Consider the following 22692-nt stretch of genomic DNA (forward strand, 5'->3'; position numbering starts at 1 on the left):
GCTAAAATTTTGTGGCCACGGATTAAGGATATTTTCTCTGGTGACAAGTTAGATCATTTATGGATGGGTCCTGCTGTCCCCGACACAGCCTCGGCAGAGGAAGAATGGCTCAGGGCAGGAGCGCTGTGGAGTAGGAAAGGCCACGCACTCTCCTCCTTGGTCTTTCACTCCCCAGTTCCGTGACCTTGGGGCAAACTGATTAAGCTTGCTGGGCTCAATTTCCTCCTCTGTGCACTAAAGGGACGGGATTCATCGATGATCTCTAAATCTCTAATTCAAAGTTCTAAGATTCATTCCCATGTGTAATCCCCTCTGGTACACAATGCACATAATAAACTCAAAAATCTAATTGGAAAAGTGTAATAACAGGCTTGCATGTTAAACTTAGAACAAATGGAATGCTTAAAAATAAAAATAAAACCAAGAAGGCTTCTTTGGTCTTAAGCAAACCCCAGTGTCAAGGGCAAAAAGGATCCTCCTGCCTTGCTTTTCCACTTTCTTCTATACACACACACACACACACACACACACACACACACACCTTTACTGAGCTAAGTTGGTGCCAGAGTGGTGAGCCACAGGACTCTTTCTGGACACCCAGAACTGCCCTCGGTCCTGTCCCTTGCCTCTTCACTCCTAAGAGATTCAGGGCTATCTGAGGTCCCCTTGCTGCACCTTGCTGAGGGTGAGACTGGAGGAGGTTTGGGGTCAGGGCCCTCTTTGCTGGCCAGGGCTGCCCAGAAGGCCCTTTGGGGAAGTGCCTATTGACTAGCACTCCAGGAGGCTGGAGTCAATTACTGATTCCTGACTCCCCAGGCAGCAGAGAATTGGGTAAGAAACCTTTCCGGTCTCCATTCCACAGTCCTGGAATTGATTAGAGAGGACTGTGGATGATGGGCAGATTTACAAAGCTTCCATTTTATCCAGATCTGGTTCCATGTTAAGTGCAGAGTTTATCTGAAGCAGATTCAAATTCTCTGACCCTCTGACCTGGGATCTGCCCACCTGGACTGGTCATTTTCCCAGCCTGGATTTTCCTAGGAACAGGATCAGTTAGGGACCCAGATCACCAAAGGTGGGTCTCCTGAAGCACAAGGCAGAAAAACCCACATGGATGGCTGGATGGTCTGTCTCTACTCTGGGAGATGCGGTCACTGCCTTTCCTATGGGGAGTCTGAACCTGACAGTTCCTAGGGAGTCTGGGGTGGGGGGAGTCCACTTTCAGGGCTGCTGTAGATTGATCCACAAGGAAAGACTTCAGTTCAGAGGAAGAGTGAACACTGAAGGGGAGGTAGGTAGGGCCGCGTAGGACTCAACACTGCAGTGGAACTTCCTTTTACGCTTTCTCTCTAATTTCCTTTATTGTGTTGCTCCCCAAGTTCAGAGGTGGGTTCTAAGGAGCAGTGCACTTGGAAATTGAAGGCTGGATTTGAGTCTGGGTGCCTTTGGACAAATCCAGTAACCTTAATTTTTAAGGCAATAACATTTCTCTTATCAGGCCATGGTTGAGAATGAAATAGGTAGAAGGAATGTTAGAAAGATATTACTCTTCTCTGTGTTTGCTCAAATAAAGACAGTTGCCACTGGGTTGGGGGTCGGGCCTGTACGTGTGGGTGGGGTGCCCTCGGAACAGCAGGGTTCTTGATAAGAGTGGCAACTTGGGAACACAAGGAAGACAATTCATGGCACAAACACGTTTGGGGGTTCAGGTAAGTCTCATTCTGGTCGTCGACTACGGGCACGCAGTACAGTTTAAGAATAATCACAACGCAAAAAAAAAAAAAAAAAAAAAAAAAGTCACAGGGCCTAACTGACTACTTCCTTGGAGAAATCTTGCTAGGGATCCTGGGGCACTTTTCTGACCTATCACAATCACGGAGGTTGTCAGTCCAGACTGAATGTGGCAAGGAGGTAAAGTAATTCCCTCCTACCATATTTCCTTTAGCAAAAAAGTAATTTAACAAAGTTTCCCATGAGTTCTGTCCACATTGAGGTCTGCATTGGAGCTGGATCTAGTGCAGGGATTCTCAATTTTGGCTACATGTGGAAATCATCTGTGGGTATTAAACACAAAGTAATACATGGGTCCAGTCCCTGGGGTTTCTGATTTACTTGACTGGGCTGTGTCCTTCAAGATTTTTAAAAGCTCCAGGTGATCTGAATGTGCTGCCAAGGGTAAGAAGTGCTGTTTTACTTCCAACTTTGCAATTTACTCCCTGGGTAACCATGGGCAAGTTCCTCAACCTCTCTGTACTTTGGTTTTCTTATTTAAAAACAAAACAAAACAAAACCGAGCTTAGCTGGCATGGCAGTGTGTTGACTATAGTCCCATATACTCAGGAGGATGACTTGAGACCAGGGGTTGGAGACCAGCAGGGGCAACATGGCAAGACTCTGGCTCAAAAAATAAATATGGGGCTGGGGGTGTGGCTCAGTGGTAAAGCACTTGCTTAGTAAGTTCAAGGCCCTGGGTTCCGTCCTCAGCACTGCAAAAATAAAAAAAAATTAAAAACAGATCTGGGGGTAAACTAACTCATGGTGGTGTTTAGAGGATTAAATGGGTTCACACTGAACGGGGTTTAGAGCATGTCTGATATGTGGTCAGTTAGCTATTACTACTTTTATTAGTGCTCTTTAAAATTGCCTCTTTTTCCTCCTTTCTTCTCTCATTTTCTGATTTTCCTGGGTTTCTTTCTAGATCTTTCCTAGTCTCCCTCCCTAAATTGTTCCTTTCTCAGTTTGTTTTTTTTTTCCTCCATTTGTTTCTCCCTTCTTGATATTTTCTCCTTCCCATCCTGGGACTGCACCTTGTTCTTGAATTTATTAGGAATGCTGAGGGCCAGCCTAAATTAACCAGAGGGCCGAGCGATGGATGATTTTAGAAGCAAACAGTTTCCCGCTGCTGTCAGGGAAAAGGGGACAACATAAAATAGAGATCTTGCAAATGCTTTCACAAAACAGAGATCATCTGCACCCAGGACACTCTCCTGCTGAAGTGTGTCAACATTCCAGCGCAGCAAAGGCCTCGTGTTAATAAGCACTTTCTATGTCAGGTAACAACAATGAATATGAATTAGCCAGGAAGGTGGAAGGATGGTGGAAGGTGATAAGGACAACAATGAAACCCAACCAAGCCAATGTTTTCTTGCATCTGCCCATTAACTAGCAATTAACATTAACATCCACTTGCCTCATTTCAAGCACTCAACTCCTACCTCCAGAGTCAACTCCCAAGCTACAGAACAAACGTGGATGTTAGTGGCAAGGGCAGGGAACACTGGACTCTGTGTTCAGTTCTTTCACTCTGTGAAGTCTCCTGTGAATTGAGCCCGGGGTCTGTTTTACTTGTAGGTGTTCTGGGATGGAAATGTGTCTTGCTATTTCGGTCTTGCCCCTGGGAAGCTGCTGCACTCTGTCTCCCTGCAACTGCGGTTAGGCCCCTCGGCTGTTCTAGTACCTCGTGATCCCTCCATTTAGGCCCTGCTGCAGGATCAGGAGTGGTTCCTTCCTCAGGCCAAGTCATTCAGACACAGCTCTGCTCCCGCCATGTGCAAGGTGGGACTGAAAATGGGGGTGTGAGGAGGAGGGAGAAGAGTGGAGTGGAAGTAGGAGGATGACCTCTGCCCTATCACTGTCTGGGAAGGAGAAAGAGAGAAAACGGTTAAGGGAAGGGCTTAAGAGCGCCTCCTTTTCCACCGTCCTCGCCCTCCACCAGCATCTTCCTTTCTGATGTCTCTGCAGTTTTGAAAAGAACCTGTGATCTCAAAAACGTAGGTATGATTTTCAAATATGACCTCTAAACACAATGTCCCCCATCAAGTCCATCAAAATTCTGGGAGGGTGGGAATCCACCCCAGTCCTGCCCTTGCCTGTCTCTTGGGGGGCCACAGGACTTTCCCACCCCACCCCCACTCTCCGGACCCCTCCTCCTGCCTCAGGATCTCTTTCCCTTTGGGTTTTGTTCTCAATCCACAACTAATCCCCTTAAAGTGATGGCTGATAAAGGGATTAGCTCAGAGCTCCCCAGGGGTATTTATATTGTAATAAGGGATTTTAAGAATGACTATTGGTGGAATTTCAAGCCACTTGACTGGCAGGATGGAGTGGAGCTACTTCAAATTATATCACATGGGGGAAAAGGGGAAATTAGCATTTGCTGTGTGCTTGACATGTCCCAGGCAAGATGCCAAAGGCTTCACATAATGTTATTCCACTTGCGTGGGGGAACTGATAAGGAAATTAGGACTTTCGGAGGTAAATAATTGCCCACAATCTCACTCCTAGGAAGCGCTGGAGAGGGGTTTTGTTTAGCCCAGCCCCTGTGATTCCACAGCCTTCTCCCGTGCCATCCCACCTGTGTGCGAAGCTGGAAAGACCCTCCAGGACCAAGTGGCACCTTCACCCCCCTGTTTGTGGCCTCTAGTTTCATTCTTCCTCACTTGGGGACTTGTGCCAGTCTGGAAGGCTGGCCCGAGGTCATCCAGAGTTTAAACACACATTGTGAGAACCCCAAATGATAAAGTGCTCCGAAAAGCAGCTCACCCACTGACCGACGGGCACCGAACCTTTTCCAGGGCTGCCTGGTGTGGGGACAGGAATGACTCAGCGGTTTGACTTTCTATCTCAGGTCTGAGCTCAAATACAATTGTTTGCTTGCTCGCCCAGAGGGTGGTGGGCGGCCTACCCAGCCCTGGTGGAAGAGGAAGTTTTGCTTCGCATACAGTTACAGATGAAGATGCTGCCATACATCCTATGATCGACAGAAGCCTGTATACTGACTTATTTCTGCGTATTTCTTCTATTCATACACACACACATATATTGAAATTTATCAGACAATTCTATAACATTTCATCATTTCCCTGATACAATATCCCCACCTCCAGCTCTCTGGTTTTTAGTATTTGTGCCAGTTGAGGACTCAAACACATACCTCGCCCCTGTCATACCAAGGGCACGAGGTTACGAAAATACGGAGCTAATGAGATGTTTCTAGATAACTCAAACTGAGTCATTATTCAAAGCCATTCTGCCAACTAGTTGGGGCAGCCTCACACAACCTGGTGTAGGTGTCCATTAGGGAGTTCACCCATGAAGACGTGAGTGTTAGATGCATCCCCCAGGTAGGGGATGTGAGCCGTGTTATTAAAGCTGGCTGACTTGCTCAAGAGAAATCAGATGTCCTTATTTTACTTTCGGTACCTCGAGGAGAGTCGGAAAAACAACTTTCATCTTAAAGGTACTAGCCTGAGTCTTGTCCAAAAAAACTTAGAAGGAGGAGGTTAGGTCTTTATCTGGTATAGGAAAGGTAGGAGGAGGCTGGCCTAGAGTTGGCAGTGTGGCTCAGTGGTAGAGTGCATGCTTAGCGTGCCTGAGACCCTGGGTTGGGTTTCCAGCACCCCTCAAGATAAATCAGGCCCTGCTGTGTTCATCACTGTTTTTAAAATCTATTTTTTAAAACAATTTTGGGTTTTGTCTCCACCCTACTTGACTGGTAAGGCAGATTCTCACAGACTAAGAAGATTGTGGGGCCTTTGGGCTGAGCATAATCAGAGGTTCCCTAAGCTGGGGTTTCTTCAAGAATAGCAGAGGCTCACTGAGGTGCGTACACTCTGCCTTTCCATAGAAAAATGCTGAAGTGTGCATAACTACGTAACTTGTAGAAATGGTCATGCAGAAAAAATGGAAGGTGACACTTTTCAATTTAGAGATGGGAATATGCTCAAGACTTTAAAGGGTGACTGGGGGGTGGATAGTGGCAGAGAGAAGGGACACTCCCAAGCCCAGCACCCCTCAAGCTCTGTGCTTGTGGGTCACCTGGGCTCTGTGAGCTGGAATGAGGTGTTCTGCTACTCCTGCCCAGGCCTGTGGGTCTTCTTGTTTCTGCAGGGCAGGGAGAAATGAAGGTACTGGAAGGAATTTTAGCCATTTTAAATTTTTCTGCAACCACTCCTGTATGTTAGAATCTAGTATAAGATGGTATCTGATTAAGCAGAAATGTATTTACTTAGCTATTTGAAGTTTACCATCCATTTCTGTGGTGGGTTCTGCAAACAGCACCACTATGTCCAGGAACTTGGCTGTGTGACAGGTTTAAGAACCCAGCCCCAGCCTCCAGCCTTATCACTGGGTCCTGTGCCTTCCCTGCAACTTTCAAAATCAAGGGCATAATTTTGTTAGGTGGTTAGGTTAAAACAGTGTCCTAAGAAGGACACTAATGAGTAATAGCTAAACTATAACCTGGAAATTCTAAATTATGATATTTGGAGATGATATGGGAACAGGGAACAATTTTTTGATAACTACCAACGAACTCCACACCAAGATGATTACTTGAGATTCTTCCACATATCAATACATGAAAAGTGACAGAATTCAATGGCTAAGAGGATGGAATCCAGGGCTGTCCCACCAAGCTACGTCCCCAGCCCCAGGTGTGCTATGCTAATCTTCAAGTCGGAGAAACCTGGATCTGAACCTTGGCCTCATTGAGTAGTACCTCTATGATCTTGGGCAAGTTGCTTTATCTCTCTAAGCTTCCATTTTCTCCATCTGCAAAATGGGGACAATAACAGACCAGGCGGAACTATAGGTTATCAATGTATATAAAGTGCTTAGCATGTGTTCCGGCACATGGAGAAATTACTCAACAAATGGTTGCTATTATTATTTCAGATTATTATTCATTTCATAAGTATGTCTTGAGTTGCGTTTTGTGCTTTGATTATATTTTAATTCCAATAAATTAAAAAGTGTATCTGTCCAACCACCCATCCATCTGATCATAACCCATGAGCCACAGGGGCCTCGGGTTACTGACCTGATAAAATGAGACATTAGAAACTGACAAACAAGGTCATCCCTTCTTTGATCTGCAAACGTACAGCGGTGGGAACAAATCCTTCTTGTCCCCTGTTCTCCCTGCCTGTTCAACAGTGGATCACTCCGAGAACAGCTGTCCAGAGCTGCTTCAGAGATGGACCGTGCCAGGATCTGCTGGAAAAAGGAGCTGCTCCAGGGGTGGTTTGCATGGCCAGGCCAGACTCCAGAGGGTAAATGAGGAGGCTGGATGTGTTGTCATCTGTGGCCGTTGCAGGGATATTTGCAGCTCCTCTGTCATTCAGACAGCAGTGGCAATTTGCCTCGAAAAATACGTCGTAAAATCCAGTGAATTTCCTCCCTCGTATCTTGGAAGTTTAGGAAGAACTGAAATGGATTCCAAACGACTCTGAATTAACAAAAAGAGCCTTTTCCTATTGCAGAGTTCCAGTTGGAACCCTGGTAGGCTTTTCTTCACCAAACGGCACACGCTCAAGGGGGCGAAACGTCCAGTAGAGTGTCCTGGGGCTTGTCAGCCTTCCTGAGTTGTACACTTGGGTTGGCCACAGGGTAGGTTTGGGAGTTTGCTAGTGAGGCTGGCATCAGGCTGTGGCGCCAGTTGCAAATCTACCCTTGCTGGAGGCAGTTTTATTACTCCTGACGCCATCCACCTCAGAGTAAGACTAGAGGGTGAGAGGAAGCTATTATTTGCTGCGATGGGCAAAGAAGGGCTCCTTCTGGCCTACAGGCCTTGGGCCTGGGGAGGATGGGGAAGGAAGCACAGGTTGCAGTCATGAGCATCAGAGTGAGTGAGCTGACCACATCCACCCGCCAGGAGGTGGAGGGGACAGAGCAGTCCTAGTTCCACTGCTCCCTAGTTACTAGGTCTCAGTCAACTCCCTTGGGTCTCTGACCCTCACCCTGCTTCCTATGGAATGAAACTAATGACCTGGAATACTGTGAGGCTCTAAAGAGAGAATGCACGTGAAATGCTCTCACAAAGGTACAAAGGACTGAACTTCAGTTCTGGCCCGTGCTCTTACTGGTTTAGTCTGATTCTTGCCCACCCCACACCAGCTCAGGGGGAGAGAGAGAAAGAGAGATAGGAGGACAGTTTGAGAACTAGGTCATCTTTCTCAGCAAGCTGGCTTTGAGAGCTGAGTGAACAGCAGAGATGCTCATAAGCACAGGGCCAATCTCAGCACCAGATCAAGTGGGTTCAGCAGTTTTGATGGGTGAAGTTAATGACAGCAATCTTTGGGTTGCAATTCTGATTTCCCCAGCAAATGCTGAGTGGGGTCAATGTGCTACCTTCATGCAAAAATCTCCTATAGGTCTCCTCAGTCCCTTATCCCCCACCTCTTGTACAGCACCCACCCTTCTCAATGTTCCCTCAGCCTAGGGTCCCACATGCCTTCACCAGACAAGCTCTTCTGTGATTTCTAATAATCAGAATGAGGTCATCTGGGTCCCTGCCAAAAGTGCTTCTTTCAGAAATCACTAAAGCAATTGATAGATTTCCAAATAAACTGCAGAGGAGAAGACAATCAATCTTGTTAAGACTGGGTAGGATCAGAAATTTGTTTTCTGGATCAAAGCTTCTTGCTTGCATGAATATTTTCCCTTTTTGGAATTCAGAAATAACCCAAATCTGAGGTACTGATGTCACCAATCATGTCACCATCTACATATGCCCCAGAGCTTACAAGAAGCCAGTCTTTGGGCTGACACCAACTGCTAGGCAGCTCTTTACCTGGCCTACACCCAAGTAGCTTCTCTAAGCAAAGAAGAGAATCACTCCTGTGAGCTGGACAAAGAAGGGGTCCCGTTTGTTCATTCTTATCTACTGCCTATGTTTAGACTTCATCTACAAAAGCAAACTTGGGTCAGAGATGTATTTGGCTTTTATGATACAGGAAAAGTCAATGGTAACTGCCCCCCACTTTAATTTGAGGAAGTCTAAAATTATCCATAGTTTTCCTTTTCATTTTAACTTCATAAAAGATGTCAATAATCTGTGGCAGGCTGCTACCTTCAGATTTCTTTCTTTTTTTTTTTTCTTCGGATTGTTGTGAGGATTGAATGAGATCTGGGTATCAGCTATTGCGAAGACAGTTTAACGCTAAAGGAACTTGTCTATATGACATATACATTTCAACAGCCCCACTTTTAATTTTCATTAGCCACTATGAATCAAATCCAGTGATCCCAATATCACATTGAATCCAATCACATTATTTACAAAGCCATTTCTTGACTAATTAAAGATTTTCTTTTTCTTTTGTGGTTCTGGGGATGGAACCCAGGGCCTCATGCATGCTAAGCAAGTGCTCTACCACTGAGCTACAGTCCCAGTCCCAATTAATAAAAGTTTTAAAGGCCTAATGAACCAATTATTTTTAAATAATGTTGTGTGAAAGAAATATATAGGGGGGCTGGAGTTACAGCTCAGTGGTAGAGTACTTGCCTGGCATGTGTTCGATACTCAGCACCACATATAAATAAATTAAAAAATAAAATAAAATAAAAGATCCATTGACAACTACAAAAAATAAAAAATAAAAAAAAAGAAATATATAGGGAGTAGAGGCAGTAATGTAATTTTCTCCTAGATGGAAGCACCTAGTTATGCTATGGCCATAAAACAATATTGCTCAGGTTTACAAAGCCCAGAATCATCATGATTCCTTCCTTCCTTCCATGATTCATTCATTCATTCCTTCCTTCCTTCCTTCCTTCCTTCCTTCCTGCCTGCCTTCCTACCTACCCACCTATCTGGATAGAACCCAGGGCCTTGTGAATGCCAGGCAAGCACACTAACACTGAGCTTCATCCCCAGCCCCCAATGACTGTTTCTGTTCTATAGTGTTCCTCCTTCGAAGTTAACCACATCCGAGTGGCTTATTTCAAACATTCCTGGTTTACAAAACCAGGACTACTTTTGGCATTCTCCATGAGCTCTTGCCTCTTTCAGTATTTGCGGAGGGAATATAAACTGCTACAAACTTCATGGAAAGCAAGCAATTTGGCAATGATGCCGAATCACTGGAAGACTTAAAAATGTCCATAGCTAGCAATTCCATTTCTGGTAATTTAGAATGAAAAAGTAATATGAAATTTGGATAGAGATTTATACATAAGAATGTTTTCTACAGCACCACTTAGAATACATTTTCAACGATTTTCTATATTCTTCTCTAAGGGTATTTTTTGGGGGGGTACTGGGTATTGAATCCAGGGGTGCTTAACCACAGAGCCACACCCCCAACCCTTATTTTTCATTTTGATACAGGGTTTCGCCAAGCTGCTGAGGTTGGCCTCAAACTTGTGGTCTTTCCTGCCTCAGCCTCCCAAGTTGTTGGGATGACAGGTGTGTTCCACCATACCCTGCTCAAAATTGAACACTTTTCTTTCATGGAACCTTAAATACACTGGAATCTCATTGTTTTTGGTTGAATGAATCAAAGATCCTAGGAGGGGTTCAAGGATTAATTTAAGAGGCAGATTTGGTCAAAATATTAAAACATTTTGAACAGTATATTTTTGTTCTTTTAAACGACATCAGAAGTTACTTGACACTGAACTTGTGCCCCAGAATCAACCCCTGCCACACTGTCAGCTGCTTGCCTCCCAGGCATCTGAACATGCTACTCTGCATAGTAGAAGTCAGGAGCCCTGACGGCAGATCATCATGGCGTCCCAGCTCCATCTTTGGCTAGCTGTGTTACCAGGTTTTGTAAACCTTGACTTGAACAACCAAGGAACTCTCCTCCTTGCAAAGGTTTGCAAGTGAGCAAACCTTTTAGTGCCTCATTTTCCTCATTTGTAAAATGGTTCTGGCCTCACTGGGTCGTGAGCCCCTCAAGTACTCAGAACTCTGGCTGGCAACAGGAAGTACTTCACTGTCCCAGCATTACTAGCCCGTCATGCGCCTGACTTCAGGAGCATTCTGCACTCAAGTGGACAACACGGGACTGCTGAGGGGCTCATACTCTTTATCAAACACAGTGTAGTTGCGCCTGTTGACATCTGCATTGAGGAAGGACATCTCCACTCATGAACGGAGGACATGCTGTGGAGTCCACATAAAAAGCTTACCTGAAGCCCACTTCAGTGTGAGCACTTGTCAGTTAAAAGCGATTTTTATAGAGATGAAAGGACAACTTCCTTCTTTTCTACTTGGAAACATGGAAGGCTAGTGGAAGTAACATTCGGTGCAGAGCCTGGTTTTCAGGGTTGGTTAGTTAGATCACGTACTTGCAAGGCCCCAAATACAAAAGACTGCTAAATGACTCAATTTCTTTCTTTCCTGTGTGCTTTTTGGTTCATACTACATTCTTAATCATGGCCAACCACTTTGCAAAGGTACTTTCAGGGAAGCCATCAGACAGCTCTACATGAGACAGCAGATAGAGGGAAGTAGATATAGATTCCTTCATATCTGTTATTAGCAAAGTAGTTCCAAGTAGTGTCTTATTGATGACAGGCAGTAACATAATTGGACCCAAACACTTACGAGTGCCTTTTTTATACCACGTGAACATCATCTCAAGTTATGTCATTAAATTAACAGAAGACTGCGTGACCTTCTGAGAAGGAAAGGAAAAAAGAAATAAAGAAAAAGGAGAAGAGGGCAAATGACTGAATTTTGATAGGAAGAAAAAAAAAAACATTTTAAGGCATGAAAGAACTGAGCCTGGGTTCCACCACAGCTTGAATATGGCAAGTCTGTGGTATTCTTTCTTGGTATTCAACACCGGTAGTGACACTATCATGGCGCTACGCCATTCACATCTGCTGCAAGAAAGTGAAGCTGAGATGGAAAAAGAATGTAGACTAGCACAAAGGAATGCAAAAACCGTTTCAGTTATTCTGCCACCCTCCCATCCTCTTCCATGAAGATTAAAAAGAATCTTACCTCCACTGAGAATAATGACGGCTATAAATATTGCCAAGTCGCTGTCATCTAATTCCAGTGCATTGAATTTCACAGCAAACTCAAACTTGGGTTCCATAAAGTCACCAAAGGGCTTCCGCAGGCTCTTGAGGAACTCCCTTGTCATGAATCCTTGGCCCTCTGATATGAGGACGCCATCTTTATTCATCAGGGAGGCCAGCATGGTATAGATGATCTCATGGACACCGTATTTGAGGAGAGTTACTTGGTCATTCAAGTCAAGGTTAACAAAACCCGGAATGCTTTTGGCATACTCTGTGATCTCTTGCACAGCTTCCACTGAGCGAAACTGGCATCCCTGAAAGATGCGGATGGCTACCTCTTTGCTCTGCTCCTGCAGGGGCGTGATGTGTTTGAACTTGATTTTATCTTCTCCCATCATTAAGGAATTCATGTCATAGATGACAAATGGCTACAAATGAAAAAGGGGAAAAGTGGTTGAGTCGGAGATTTTCTCTTTCATGGCAAATAACACCTCAGTTCAGAAAATGGCTTCTTTATGTTTGCTTTGCAAATGAAGAATCCTTCAAGTTGAAGACATTTAATCATAAGAAAAGACTCTTTTCTTCTTATTATTCATTTTATTACTGGCTGGGACCAAACATATTTTACCAATTGTGATCTTTTTCCCCTTTAACTTATTCTATTAGTGCTTTACCTATGACTGGTAATGGTTCTGATTTGTTTGATTTTTAAAATAATGCAAAAATCTGTTGTTCATCTTGGATTTCAATAGAATATATTCTAAACCTTCTTTAAATGAAAAAAATCATTTCAGGAACTTGGGGTTGAAAAGACCTACTTGAAAATAAAGTAATCTTGCAGTTTTAGGTTAAATCTATTCAGATCATAAATGAAACACAGTATGCACATAAAATATATCACACTTTAAAAAAGAAGTCACCCTGAAAACAAATTAGAAATAGTGAGCCAAGAAAGTGTCTTTCTTTTTTTAATGCTCTGGAAGCCATCTGTCTCAGGAGGAGCAGATGTAGAGGCCTGTGGGTAAGGTCTGAAAAGTGGCAAAATAAGAACTGCTTTGAATTTAGTTTTTAAAATATGTGTCTTTAAGGATCAACTAATCAATAAAATACATGCATCAGTTACTCAGGTTTGCAATAGGCTGTTTTCAAAAGAAAGTTATGCCAGGCATGATGGCTTACACTTGTAATCCCAGCAATTTGGGAGGCTGGGGCAGGAGGATTGCAAATTTGAGGCCAGCCTCAGCAACAGAGCAAGACCCTCAGCAACTTAGCAATATCTTGTATCAAGAAAATATAAATAAAAAGGTTGGGGATGTTACTCAGTGGTAAAATGCTGCTGGGTTCAATACCTAGTACCCCACCCCCCCAAAAAAAATAAAGAGAGTTGTGCTGGTCACAAAATTCTCTCATTTCATTAGGTAGAATGAATCAAAGGTTGTGTGGTCACTGTGAAATTCTCAAGGTTATTCTCACTGGGCAAATGGCTACACACATCAGATGCAGTGACTTCCAAACAGTCCCATTCAAATAGCTGTATACCTGATGGGCACTGGAAGAAGAACTGAGGGCTTGTGGATTCTAGCTTTGCTTTTGTGGGTCTTGTGCCTTAGAGAAAGTCATGTACTCTTCCAAGGCCTCAAATTTCTCAGGTGTGGGGAAATGGATAAAATTGGGCATTCTAACTCTTTGCTGGAGAAAATTCCAGTTGCATCTCTTGGAAGTGTTGTGTATGTTTGTGTGTATGGGGAGCAGGAGGTGCATGTGTGGACACATGTACAGGTGCACACACACACCGAGCATGAAATCTCTGATGTACTAAAAGTGCAGTTTCCTTTGAGCATCTGAGAACTCTCAACTGAATGGCAAGAGGCAAGGGGAAGATGAGTGGTGTGTTAGCCAGTTTCAAGATTCACTGGCCAGAGATTCTATTATGGCTACAGGAGTCCATGATTTTCATCAGTCTTTAAAGGAGGAATAACACATTAACCATTCTTAGATGCTGAACAGACTCACAAACTTGCATGTTATACGGACATCATATATTTGAGTTATTATACAAGTATTTTTGTTATGTGAAAATTCACTTTGACTGTACTGCTTTGCAAATCCCAAGAGAACAGATGTGAGGACCCAAGAGAAGATCTGCCGGCTAGCTGTAAATATTTCTTCAAGACACTTAAGAGAAAAATGTGCTGTGTTTCTTAGACATTTTGCTTATTTTTTGTATTGGGGATGCTTAACCACTGAGTCACATCCCCAGCCCTTTTTATTTTGAGATAGGGTCTCACTAAGTTGCCCAGTCTGGCCTTGAACTTGTGATCCTCTGCCTTAGCCTCCTGCGTTGCTGGGATTACAGGTGTATGCCACTGTGCCTGGTACAGGTCAGAATTTAATCACGAGAAAAATCTGAACGGATAATGATGCTTTCAAGGATCCTAGAGAAAATATCTTTTTTTTTGTCCTCCAGGAGTTTTACAGTATATCATAATTTATATTAATGAAATAGTGGCTTTCATTAATATAAAACGTGATGGTTATGGGCACCTGAGAAGTCTGACTGCACATGCCTAATCCCTACAGAATAAATACAGAATGATCCCACTGGCTGGGGCGTGGCTCAGTGTTAGAGCTCTTGCCTAGCATGCACGAAGCCCTGGGTTCCATGCCCTGCAAAGCACACAAAAATGGACAAAAAGAAAAAGAAAAAAAAATCCCCTCTTCACACGTGGAAAGACTATTCTCAGAACTGCCCACTTCAACTTTCAGATGAGTTCTGCTCAACCATTTGGCTTCTTGGCACAGCACATCTGCATAAAATTCTTTCACCTCCATGTAAGTGATTTATCTGGAACTATGCCCTGATAAATCACCCTTGTGACTCTTCCCCCTGACTTCCCCTGTCCCCTCATACGGAGCCCCAGGTTCCTGTTTTTGAAACTCTGGGATAGTTGAACATAGGGCACAAAATCCTGCTAATTTTCTCTCCCAATTTAACAACAATGTGACTTTAACCCCTTGGCAATCAGTGTTAGTCAGGATTTCCTGGCAGTAAATGCTCAAGGACAGAGAAAGGAATCAGCACCCCTATCATCATGCCAAACCAGTTCAGTTTTTTTTTTTTTTTTTCTTTTTTTAAATCCCTTCTGAAAAAGTAGTAAAGTGGCAAAAAATTTTGGGTACTGACATGCAAATGAATGCCAGGTGGAATTTTGTTGTTATTGTTATTCCTCTAGTTATATCTGATAATGCTGTTTTAGTTGTATATTTAAAGTCACATGGACTCTTTCCACCTCCAGGTAGATCTGTCAAACTCTAAGAGCAATTCCCAGGCTCGGTCGACCTCTCTGCATCTGCTCACCAATCCTTAGGTGGCAAACAGTTGCACTCCACTTGCACACCACTTTTAGGGTTCACACAGGGCCTTCTTATCCTCAAATCTAAAACAAACGTGGGGTGGTACACGGCTGGAATCCCAGCGACTTGGGAGTCTGAGGTAGGAGGATGGAGAGTTCAAAGTCAGCCTCAGCAACTTAGTGAGAGGCCCTAAACAATTGAGGGAGGACCTGTCTCAGAATTAAAAATAAAAAAGGCTGGGGATGAAGCTCCATGGTTGAATGCCCCTGGGTTCAATCCCTGGTATCAAAATAAATAAATAAATAAATAAATAAATGAATAAAAATAAAACCCCAAAAAACCACAACACACACACACACACATACACACACACACACACACACACACACACCTGTAAAAAGGTAGTGTCTTGTCTACTTTATGAAGAGCTGAATCATTATCTTGAGACATTAATTTAAAAATTCTCCAGTATTCTTCTGGTATAGTATTTCACATAAAATGTACAGAACTTCCAGGGCCATGTTTCTGTATTTTGTACAAAGCAAAGTGAGCCCTTACACATTCAATTAGTTTCTATGCTATCAACTCATAATCTGCCCTAGTATAAGGAAACACATGGTCTTCAAAATTTGTCCCAATGATTTTACTCTTTTAGTTTGTGACTAAAATGTGCTTATTATCTGCAGCTACTCCATCAAGTGGCTGGATAAGCATCCTTAACAGGAAAGAAAGGGTCTTTACAACTAGGATATGACTGGAAGTGGATCCAGGTTTTGCAGGTCCAGCAATGGATGCAACTTCTCTAAGAAAAATCATACATATGATGAGAAGAAAATTGCTCAAACCCTTCCCAGAGCAGAATGGGCTCTGTGCAAGGGCCCTGAAACCCAAGCTTCACTGATCTGGCTATTAGGATAAAAGTACTTTTCATTATTGGATGGACCATAAAAAAGGGAATGGAAAGCAATATGATTTCTGTAAGGGAAAATCAATTTTCTTTGGAGAGATACATCAAATATAATTTATTTTGATTTTCGAAAGTGTTTCCACATAGCAAAGCCAGGATTAAGGGCATAGTTTCACGTAGATGATAAACTTAGTTATAGATCTATGGTGTGCCTCCTATGGGAAACACAAAGATGAGGGAGGAAATGGGCTTAATGATGAAAGTGGTGTGAAGTAAGAAAAGTTTACTTTCTTTCTGTTTGCTATTCTTCTGGTACTAGGGATGAATACCCAGGGCTTCATGCCTGCTAAGCACATCCTCTCCCTGTGAGCCACACCGCAAGCCAAGTTTAGGTTCTTGAATGGAGAACTGGAACAGAAGTGTCCCTTTATAATCCCAAAGCATCAGCATTTTAATATGAGTTATGGAAGGGATTATATATGAATGTTAGTAAGTTTATAGCTCCTTCTAAATAAAAAAAAATAGCATGATTAGGAGTAAATAAGAAAGATCCACTAATAAAGCACAGGTAATTCTAGGGGATTTCTCTCATTTTAAAAAAATATACAATTTTTATTTGTCATTACATTTCTGTGAAGCTGAAAAAATGCTTTAAAAAGTGTGCATAAGCTTTTTTGTTTTACTTTAGAAAGGACTTGAGCAATTTTGTTCTCATTGTTTGTGTTATTTTTCATAGAGCAGGTCCCAACCATTGTGTACATTTCTGGGTCTGCAAATCCTGGATCCACCTGATTATATTCTAGTTGCATATGAGCAAAGCAGTTGCAGAACACGGGCATGCTTTAAATGGCAACCCCAATTTTTTTCCCCTAAGTTTTAAGAAAATAGACAGTCAACTTGAAGTTATGATTCTAATTCCACTGATATCAGAGGTTCCAGTACAAAAAGACTAAGATATTCGTAAAGTTAAAATTTAAATCCTGGAACTTAAATTTACTGTGACTTTGTAAGTGTAAGTTATGAGGTATTAAATTTAAACACAATGTTTTCAGAACATTTACTCAGAAGTGAGGAGATGGCCTGGGAGTTTAACAGTGCATATTCCACAGTGGTAACTGTTATGTAGGTCAACTTCAAGGACAACCTTCAGGTTCCCTCTGTGCCAGCTGGGGTTCAAGCAGAACGCATCACTTTATAGCATTAAGGACCGCTTCAGTGTAGGAGCCAACTCAACCCTTTCACAAACCATCTATCTGTGAGACTCAAAACTGGCTTGGAGACAGGTGTGATGGTGCACACCTATAATCCAGTGACTCAGGAGGCTGAGACAGGAGGATTGCAAGGTTGAGGCCAGCCCCAGCAACTTAGTGAGACCCCGTCTCAAAATAGAGAATAAAAGCACCCCTAGGTTAAATTCTCAGTGCCAAAACAAAACTAAAACCAACCAATCAACCAACCAAACAAACGAACCAAAAAACTGGCTTGGAAAAACGTAGACCTCAACTTGTGGGGCTCTCCTGATATTTAGATCTCTCAAGGAAGAACTCTGAGTTCTTAGAGCCTCACTTCTCCATTCTGTTTCTGTCTCCCTTTTGGTATTTCTGACTTGTTCTCATCATGTTAGACATGCACTGTTCTCCTTCCCGAGCTACAATGGGTGAATATTATCCTGAAATACATCAGGGTTTGGTTTCCTGAACCTTTTTTTTTTTTTTTTTCTTTTTTTTGTTCCCACCCCTGTGTTCTCTGCTTTTTGAGAACCAGGGGATTCAAAGAGCATAAGGGGTCTTCAAGAATCATCTGCATCCTTGTTCTCTAAATGAAAACAGAATGAAGCCAGGAGATTTTCCACAAACAGTTCTTCATGGCAAACACTGACTGAGGACCAGTGCTGCTCCAGACTGCTGGTTGGATTCTTTTCCTTTTCCATTGCTTTCTACCTGACTCCATTTCTTTTTCCCTTTCCATAAAATCACTATTCTGGAATGAACAGGGGGCTTTTAAACTGCAGCTCTTTCAGTTAGGGCTGGGAGGCAGCACTGTTTTCCTAGAGGTGCTGGTTGAGGGCTATGTGTGATAAAAGTGAAGTTTGAAAGCCTGTCAGCTGTAATTCTGTCTCCCCACGTGGTTCAGAGATTTAAGACAAACAAATGAAAACTTAATAAGAATTGTTCACACTCAAATGAACTAGCATAAAACCACAGCTCTTAAAAAAAAATCATCTAATGCCAGCCAAACAGTTACTCAGGATAAGCAAGGGCATTGACTAACTGAGACCAACCATCGAATAAAAACCACCCAAATGCTTTCCTTCTTAAATATACAGATTATTATTATTATTGTTATTATTATTATTAGTCTTGGGAATTGAACGCAGGGACTTGCACAGGCTAGGCAAGCACTATACTTACTACTAAGTTATGTCCCCAGCCCCAGAATATTTACTTTTTTACTTCTTCTCTGAAAGAACACTATTGGTTCAGATTGGTTATAGCTTTAGCTATTCTTGACAGCCCTGGCAATAAAATGATTTATTTTATTAATATTGATATATGAATTAATGATCCGTGGAGCCCAACTTCTCCATCAGTCATGCAAACTACACCACGATGCTCCCCTGCTCTCTATTTCTATTGGAGTTCCTAAGCCTCTTTTCTTGTGGACGTCCCCCCATCCCTAAGTCTTTCCTCTCAGGGGGGCAAATTCCAGCATACTGGGGCTTTTTCAAAGATGGAGAGGAAAGAGATCATACTTTGTTTAGGTCTAAGAGTAGGATTTAAAAAGACAGACATCTTTCCAATGGGTTGAGTCACTAGATTTGATGGCCTCTGTAAATTTTAGAAAACACATATTTAAGTGGGCACAGACATGTTTTCACCAAAGTTTACAATTCCATATTGGTTTTACGATTCAGTAGTCTCACATTTCACAGGCTGCTCAGAATGACCACTTTTCGATGGCACCAGTTTGCCCTTGTAATTGTAAGAACAATGACTCTTCATATGCTCATCATAAACAAAGTGATGCTTTGGAACCCAAAGTCCAATACAGTACAAATAAAAAGTTTTATTTATTCGTAGATAGAGTGCAGCCAGGGCTTCACCATCTCTTAGATATGGAGTGAAAAGTTGGCAGGCACACCAAGGGTTTTTCTATTTATTGTTTTATGACAAACCATGGCACTGAGAATGGTTTCTGAAAACCACTCTGTTTATTTTTGTCAACAAACATGGGATCATGTGACAGTGATACACCCAGTGTGATCGCTGTACCAGAGTAATAGTCAAACACTGGGGACTTCCAAAGTCCATTCAGTTATCAAACTGCCTTCCGGAAAGGGAGCACCCCAGCTCCTAGCACAATCTTGGTTTCCAGAGGACAGTAGGGATCTCTTCAAGAAGAATCAGTCCCGTCCCATTTAAGGGTGGCAAAAGGACTATTGCTCCTAAGATGTTTCTTCTCCAGGGTTTCCACCCTAGCCCAGAGACGGGAATTCCCGACCATTTTTCTTTTAGACATGATGACCCCAAATTGGGGTACCTTATGCCAAACATACGGTGTTCAAGTTGACAGCAAAGCAGGGACATTTAATTTATCTGTTTTGAGAGCCCCAGGGAATAAGATATAGAAGAAGGAAGTTTAACTGGGGAGGGGAGAAGCCCTGGTTGGCCTGGAGGCAAATGCTAGGAGGGCAGCTGGCGGTCCCTCATAGGCAATGGTTCAGTCGAGCAGTAAGATAAATTTAAAGAATAGCCTCTTCTAAAGACTCATTTCCTTTTCCAAAGATTCTGGGTAATTGGTCATCCACTAAGCTGAGCAGCCTCCCCAGAGCTTGGACTAACTAACGCGGATGACATCAGTCTCTTAGCAGGGTTGCAGGATGAGACCTCAACTGCTTTACCACACAGCCTTGGCCATTTTTCCACATCTCCCGCCCTCTCCAGGGTCCCCACTATGGTAAAAACTTTTCCTATCAATGCAGATCTCAACTTTCATGAGTACTTGCCAAGAGATAACATAACACCCCCTCAGAGAGATGCTATCACATGAATAACATGACCACCCTGATAAAGACCCAATCTCTAGTCTCATTGGAAATCACATTTTGTTTTGTTTTGTTTTTTCCTTTCCTTGTTTCTTTTTCTTTTTTCCTTGCTCCCATTTTCCTCTCTCAACTGTTTCTTTCCACTGGTGCTTAATTTGATTTTGCAAGATAAGGAGAAAACAGAGGGCCAAACAGTCCTATTTCAGTTCTGTGTAATCAGTGAACGGATTATTTTAATTTGGCCCGGCTTCTCTTTCTTTTTCCAGACCCTAACTAGAGGCAATTCTGTCTCTATCTAGATCACCTAATAATGTCCAGTTTGGTGAGCAAATATTGGGCTAGTGAGAAGCCCTCTGCGGAAAGACCAGCATTTCAAAGGGCACTGGCAACAGTTTTTAATCCAATTAAACAAATACAGTCTGAGTAACTATTATGGGCAAAGCACAGACAGACCTAGCAAAGTACAGACCCAGTTTCTAAAGGGAAAAAACTGACCAAACCCTCTCAACTTGAGACGTTTGTAATCAGATATCTTATCGCCCTTTCCTTTAAAATAGTTTCGTAGATATTTATTCCATAAAGAAGCGCCAATTGTCTTATTTTTAACTCAGAGAACCAACAATGCCACTTGGGATGAAGTTTCAAAGTGATTTACATTGTCCTCGATTCTGTGTCCTTTGGACAAAAGATATGTTGGCCACCAGTGGCATAAATTTAAATTCTTGACTATTAGGGATTTCTTTCTTTTTAGTCTCCCTCCTATCTTCCAGGTGCTATTAAATTGATAGAATTTTCAACATGAATTGCAGGTCTGAGTTGGGAGGTAAGGAGAAGATGAGGACGTGTAAATTGAAAGGCCATAAGCCATATGGTAAAGCAAATGGTTTGCTTTAGGGCTCATTCCTTTTCAGCAATCCTGTCCAGGGTTCTGGGTCTCACAGCTTCCACTGAGCTCTCCTAGACCTGCCCGGGGCAAGCTGCTAAAGTTTGCCTGAAAGCATTAACTCTCTACAGTCAGGTTGCTCTGGTTTTCCCTTTATTTTACTACCTGGACATGAACACAAGTTTATTTTCGGCAGTTAGATCGACTACGTGAGTCTTCATTCACGTGTGATTTGCTGGGATTCGAGTTCTTCATTTAATGAACCCAGAGACTGTGTTCTGTTGTCTGGCATGAGTGGGAGAAGACAGTCCTGATCACTGGGATGAGAGCAAAGCAGCTCCAGAAGAGCTTCCTGACTGGGAATAGGTTGGGATGGCAGAATGTGGCCAACAAAACAAAACAAAAATCCGCTATTTTACAAATTGATAAAAAGAGAGCATATGTGGAAGTTTTCCCACAATGACACTTTCTTCTTTGGACTTCCGCTTCCTTGTCTTTATAAAGAGACTGTTAATAAATAACAGCTATATAATGGGTATGTGGCCCAAATGTTATGGAGTGGGAGATTTTTTGCAATTATAATGAACTATAATTGTTAAGGTACTAATGACCTCTCTCTCATATGTAAAACTTGTCCTATGGACATGTGCCTCTATCCCATAGTTTTTATTTTGTATTGTTTCTATGGTCCTGGGGATTGAACCCTGGGGTGCTTTACCACTAAGCCACATCCTCAATCCTTTTTAAATTTTTTATTTTGAGACAGGGTCTTGCTAAGTTGCTAAGGTTGGCCTCAAATTTACAATCCTCCTGCCTCAGCCTTCCGAGTCGCTGGGATTACTGGTGTGTGCCACCATGAAAGGTATCCTGCAGTTTTTTTTACTCAGTTGATTCTACTCTTACTAAATGGTTTATCTAGAAGGAAAATAATAATATCTTGAGATAGTCATCAAAATACATTAAAGGGTAATAAGATTTCCCCTAAAATATATTTGAGCAGGCAAAAAGTTACACATGTCTATGGAGTAGTTGTATAGCTCTCCTAGAGGTGTTCACTTGAAAATAAATGATTGCATGCAGGGCTTGGAGGGCTGGAACATTGTCTTCTACAGCTCTTACTGCCCTGGAACATTCTGCAGACTGTGTCATCAAAGTCATACCTTGTCAGTAAAACTGGGGGACAGAGACATGATCCAGGTCACACTGCCAGCTGATAGCAGACTGGGACTAGAATCTGGGTATAGTTTCGTTATGTTTTAATATAATTCCATGTTGCTTTTTCAGCTTCCTATCAGGGAAGAGTTCTGCTTCTTGGGAGAATTTGGCCCAGTGAACATTCTAACCCATTCTGAGTTTTCTAAACAGTGTTACTCAAAGAATTTTAAGATATTTAAAAAATCCATTTGATGCCAGGCGTGGTGGCACACTCCTATAATCCCAGCAGCTTGGGAGCCTGAGGTCGGAGTTCAAAGTCAGCCTGTGACATAGTGAGGGCCCTAAGCAACTCAGCGAGATCCTGTCTCAAAATAAAATACAAAAAAGGGCTGGGGATGTGACTCAGTGGTTAAGTAACTCTGGATTCAATCCCCAGTACCAGAAAAAAAAAAAAAAAAAAAAAAGAATCTATTTGAAGGCTTAGGGTGTATCTCAGTGGTAAAGTGCTCATCTTGCACATGTGAGTCCCTGGGTTCCGTCCCCAGCATGAGGAGGGAAAAAAAAAAATCCACTGCGGTAGCATAGGCA

General features: G+C 42.6%; 1 protein-coding gene across 8 annotated transcripts in view; it reads right to left on the minus strand.

Moving 5' to 3' along the window:
• Nucleotides 1-22692, minus strand: part of Pparg (peroxisome proliferator activated receptor gamma) — a 139383-nt gene that overhangs the window by 3815 nt on the left and 112876 nt on the right. For all 8 annotated transcript variants that reach the window (XM_047535022.1, XM_047535018.1, XM_047535023.1 and 5 more), the window contains one exon: nt 11738-12188. In XM_047535022.1, the coding sequence (XP_047390978.1) occupies nt 11738-12188 (451 nt within the window). The remainder of the gene's footprint in view (nt 1-11737; nt 12189-22692) is intronic.

The sequence above is a fragment of the Sciurus carolinensis genome, chromosome 19 (genome assembly GCF_902686445.1).
Source record: "Sciurus carolinensis chromosome 19, mSciCar1.2, whole genome shotgun sequence".
NCBI classification, from domain to species: Eukaryota; Metazoa; Chordata; class Mammalia; order Rodentia; family Sciuridae; genus Sciurus; species Sciurus carolinensis.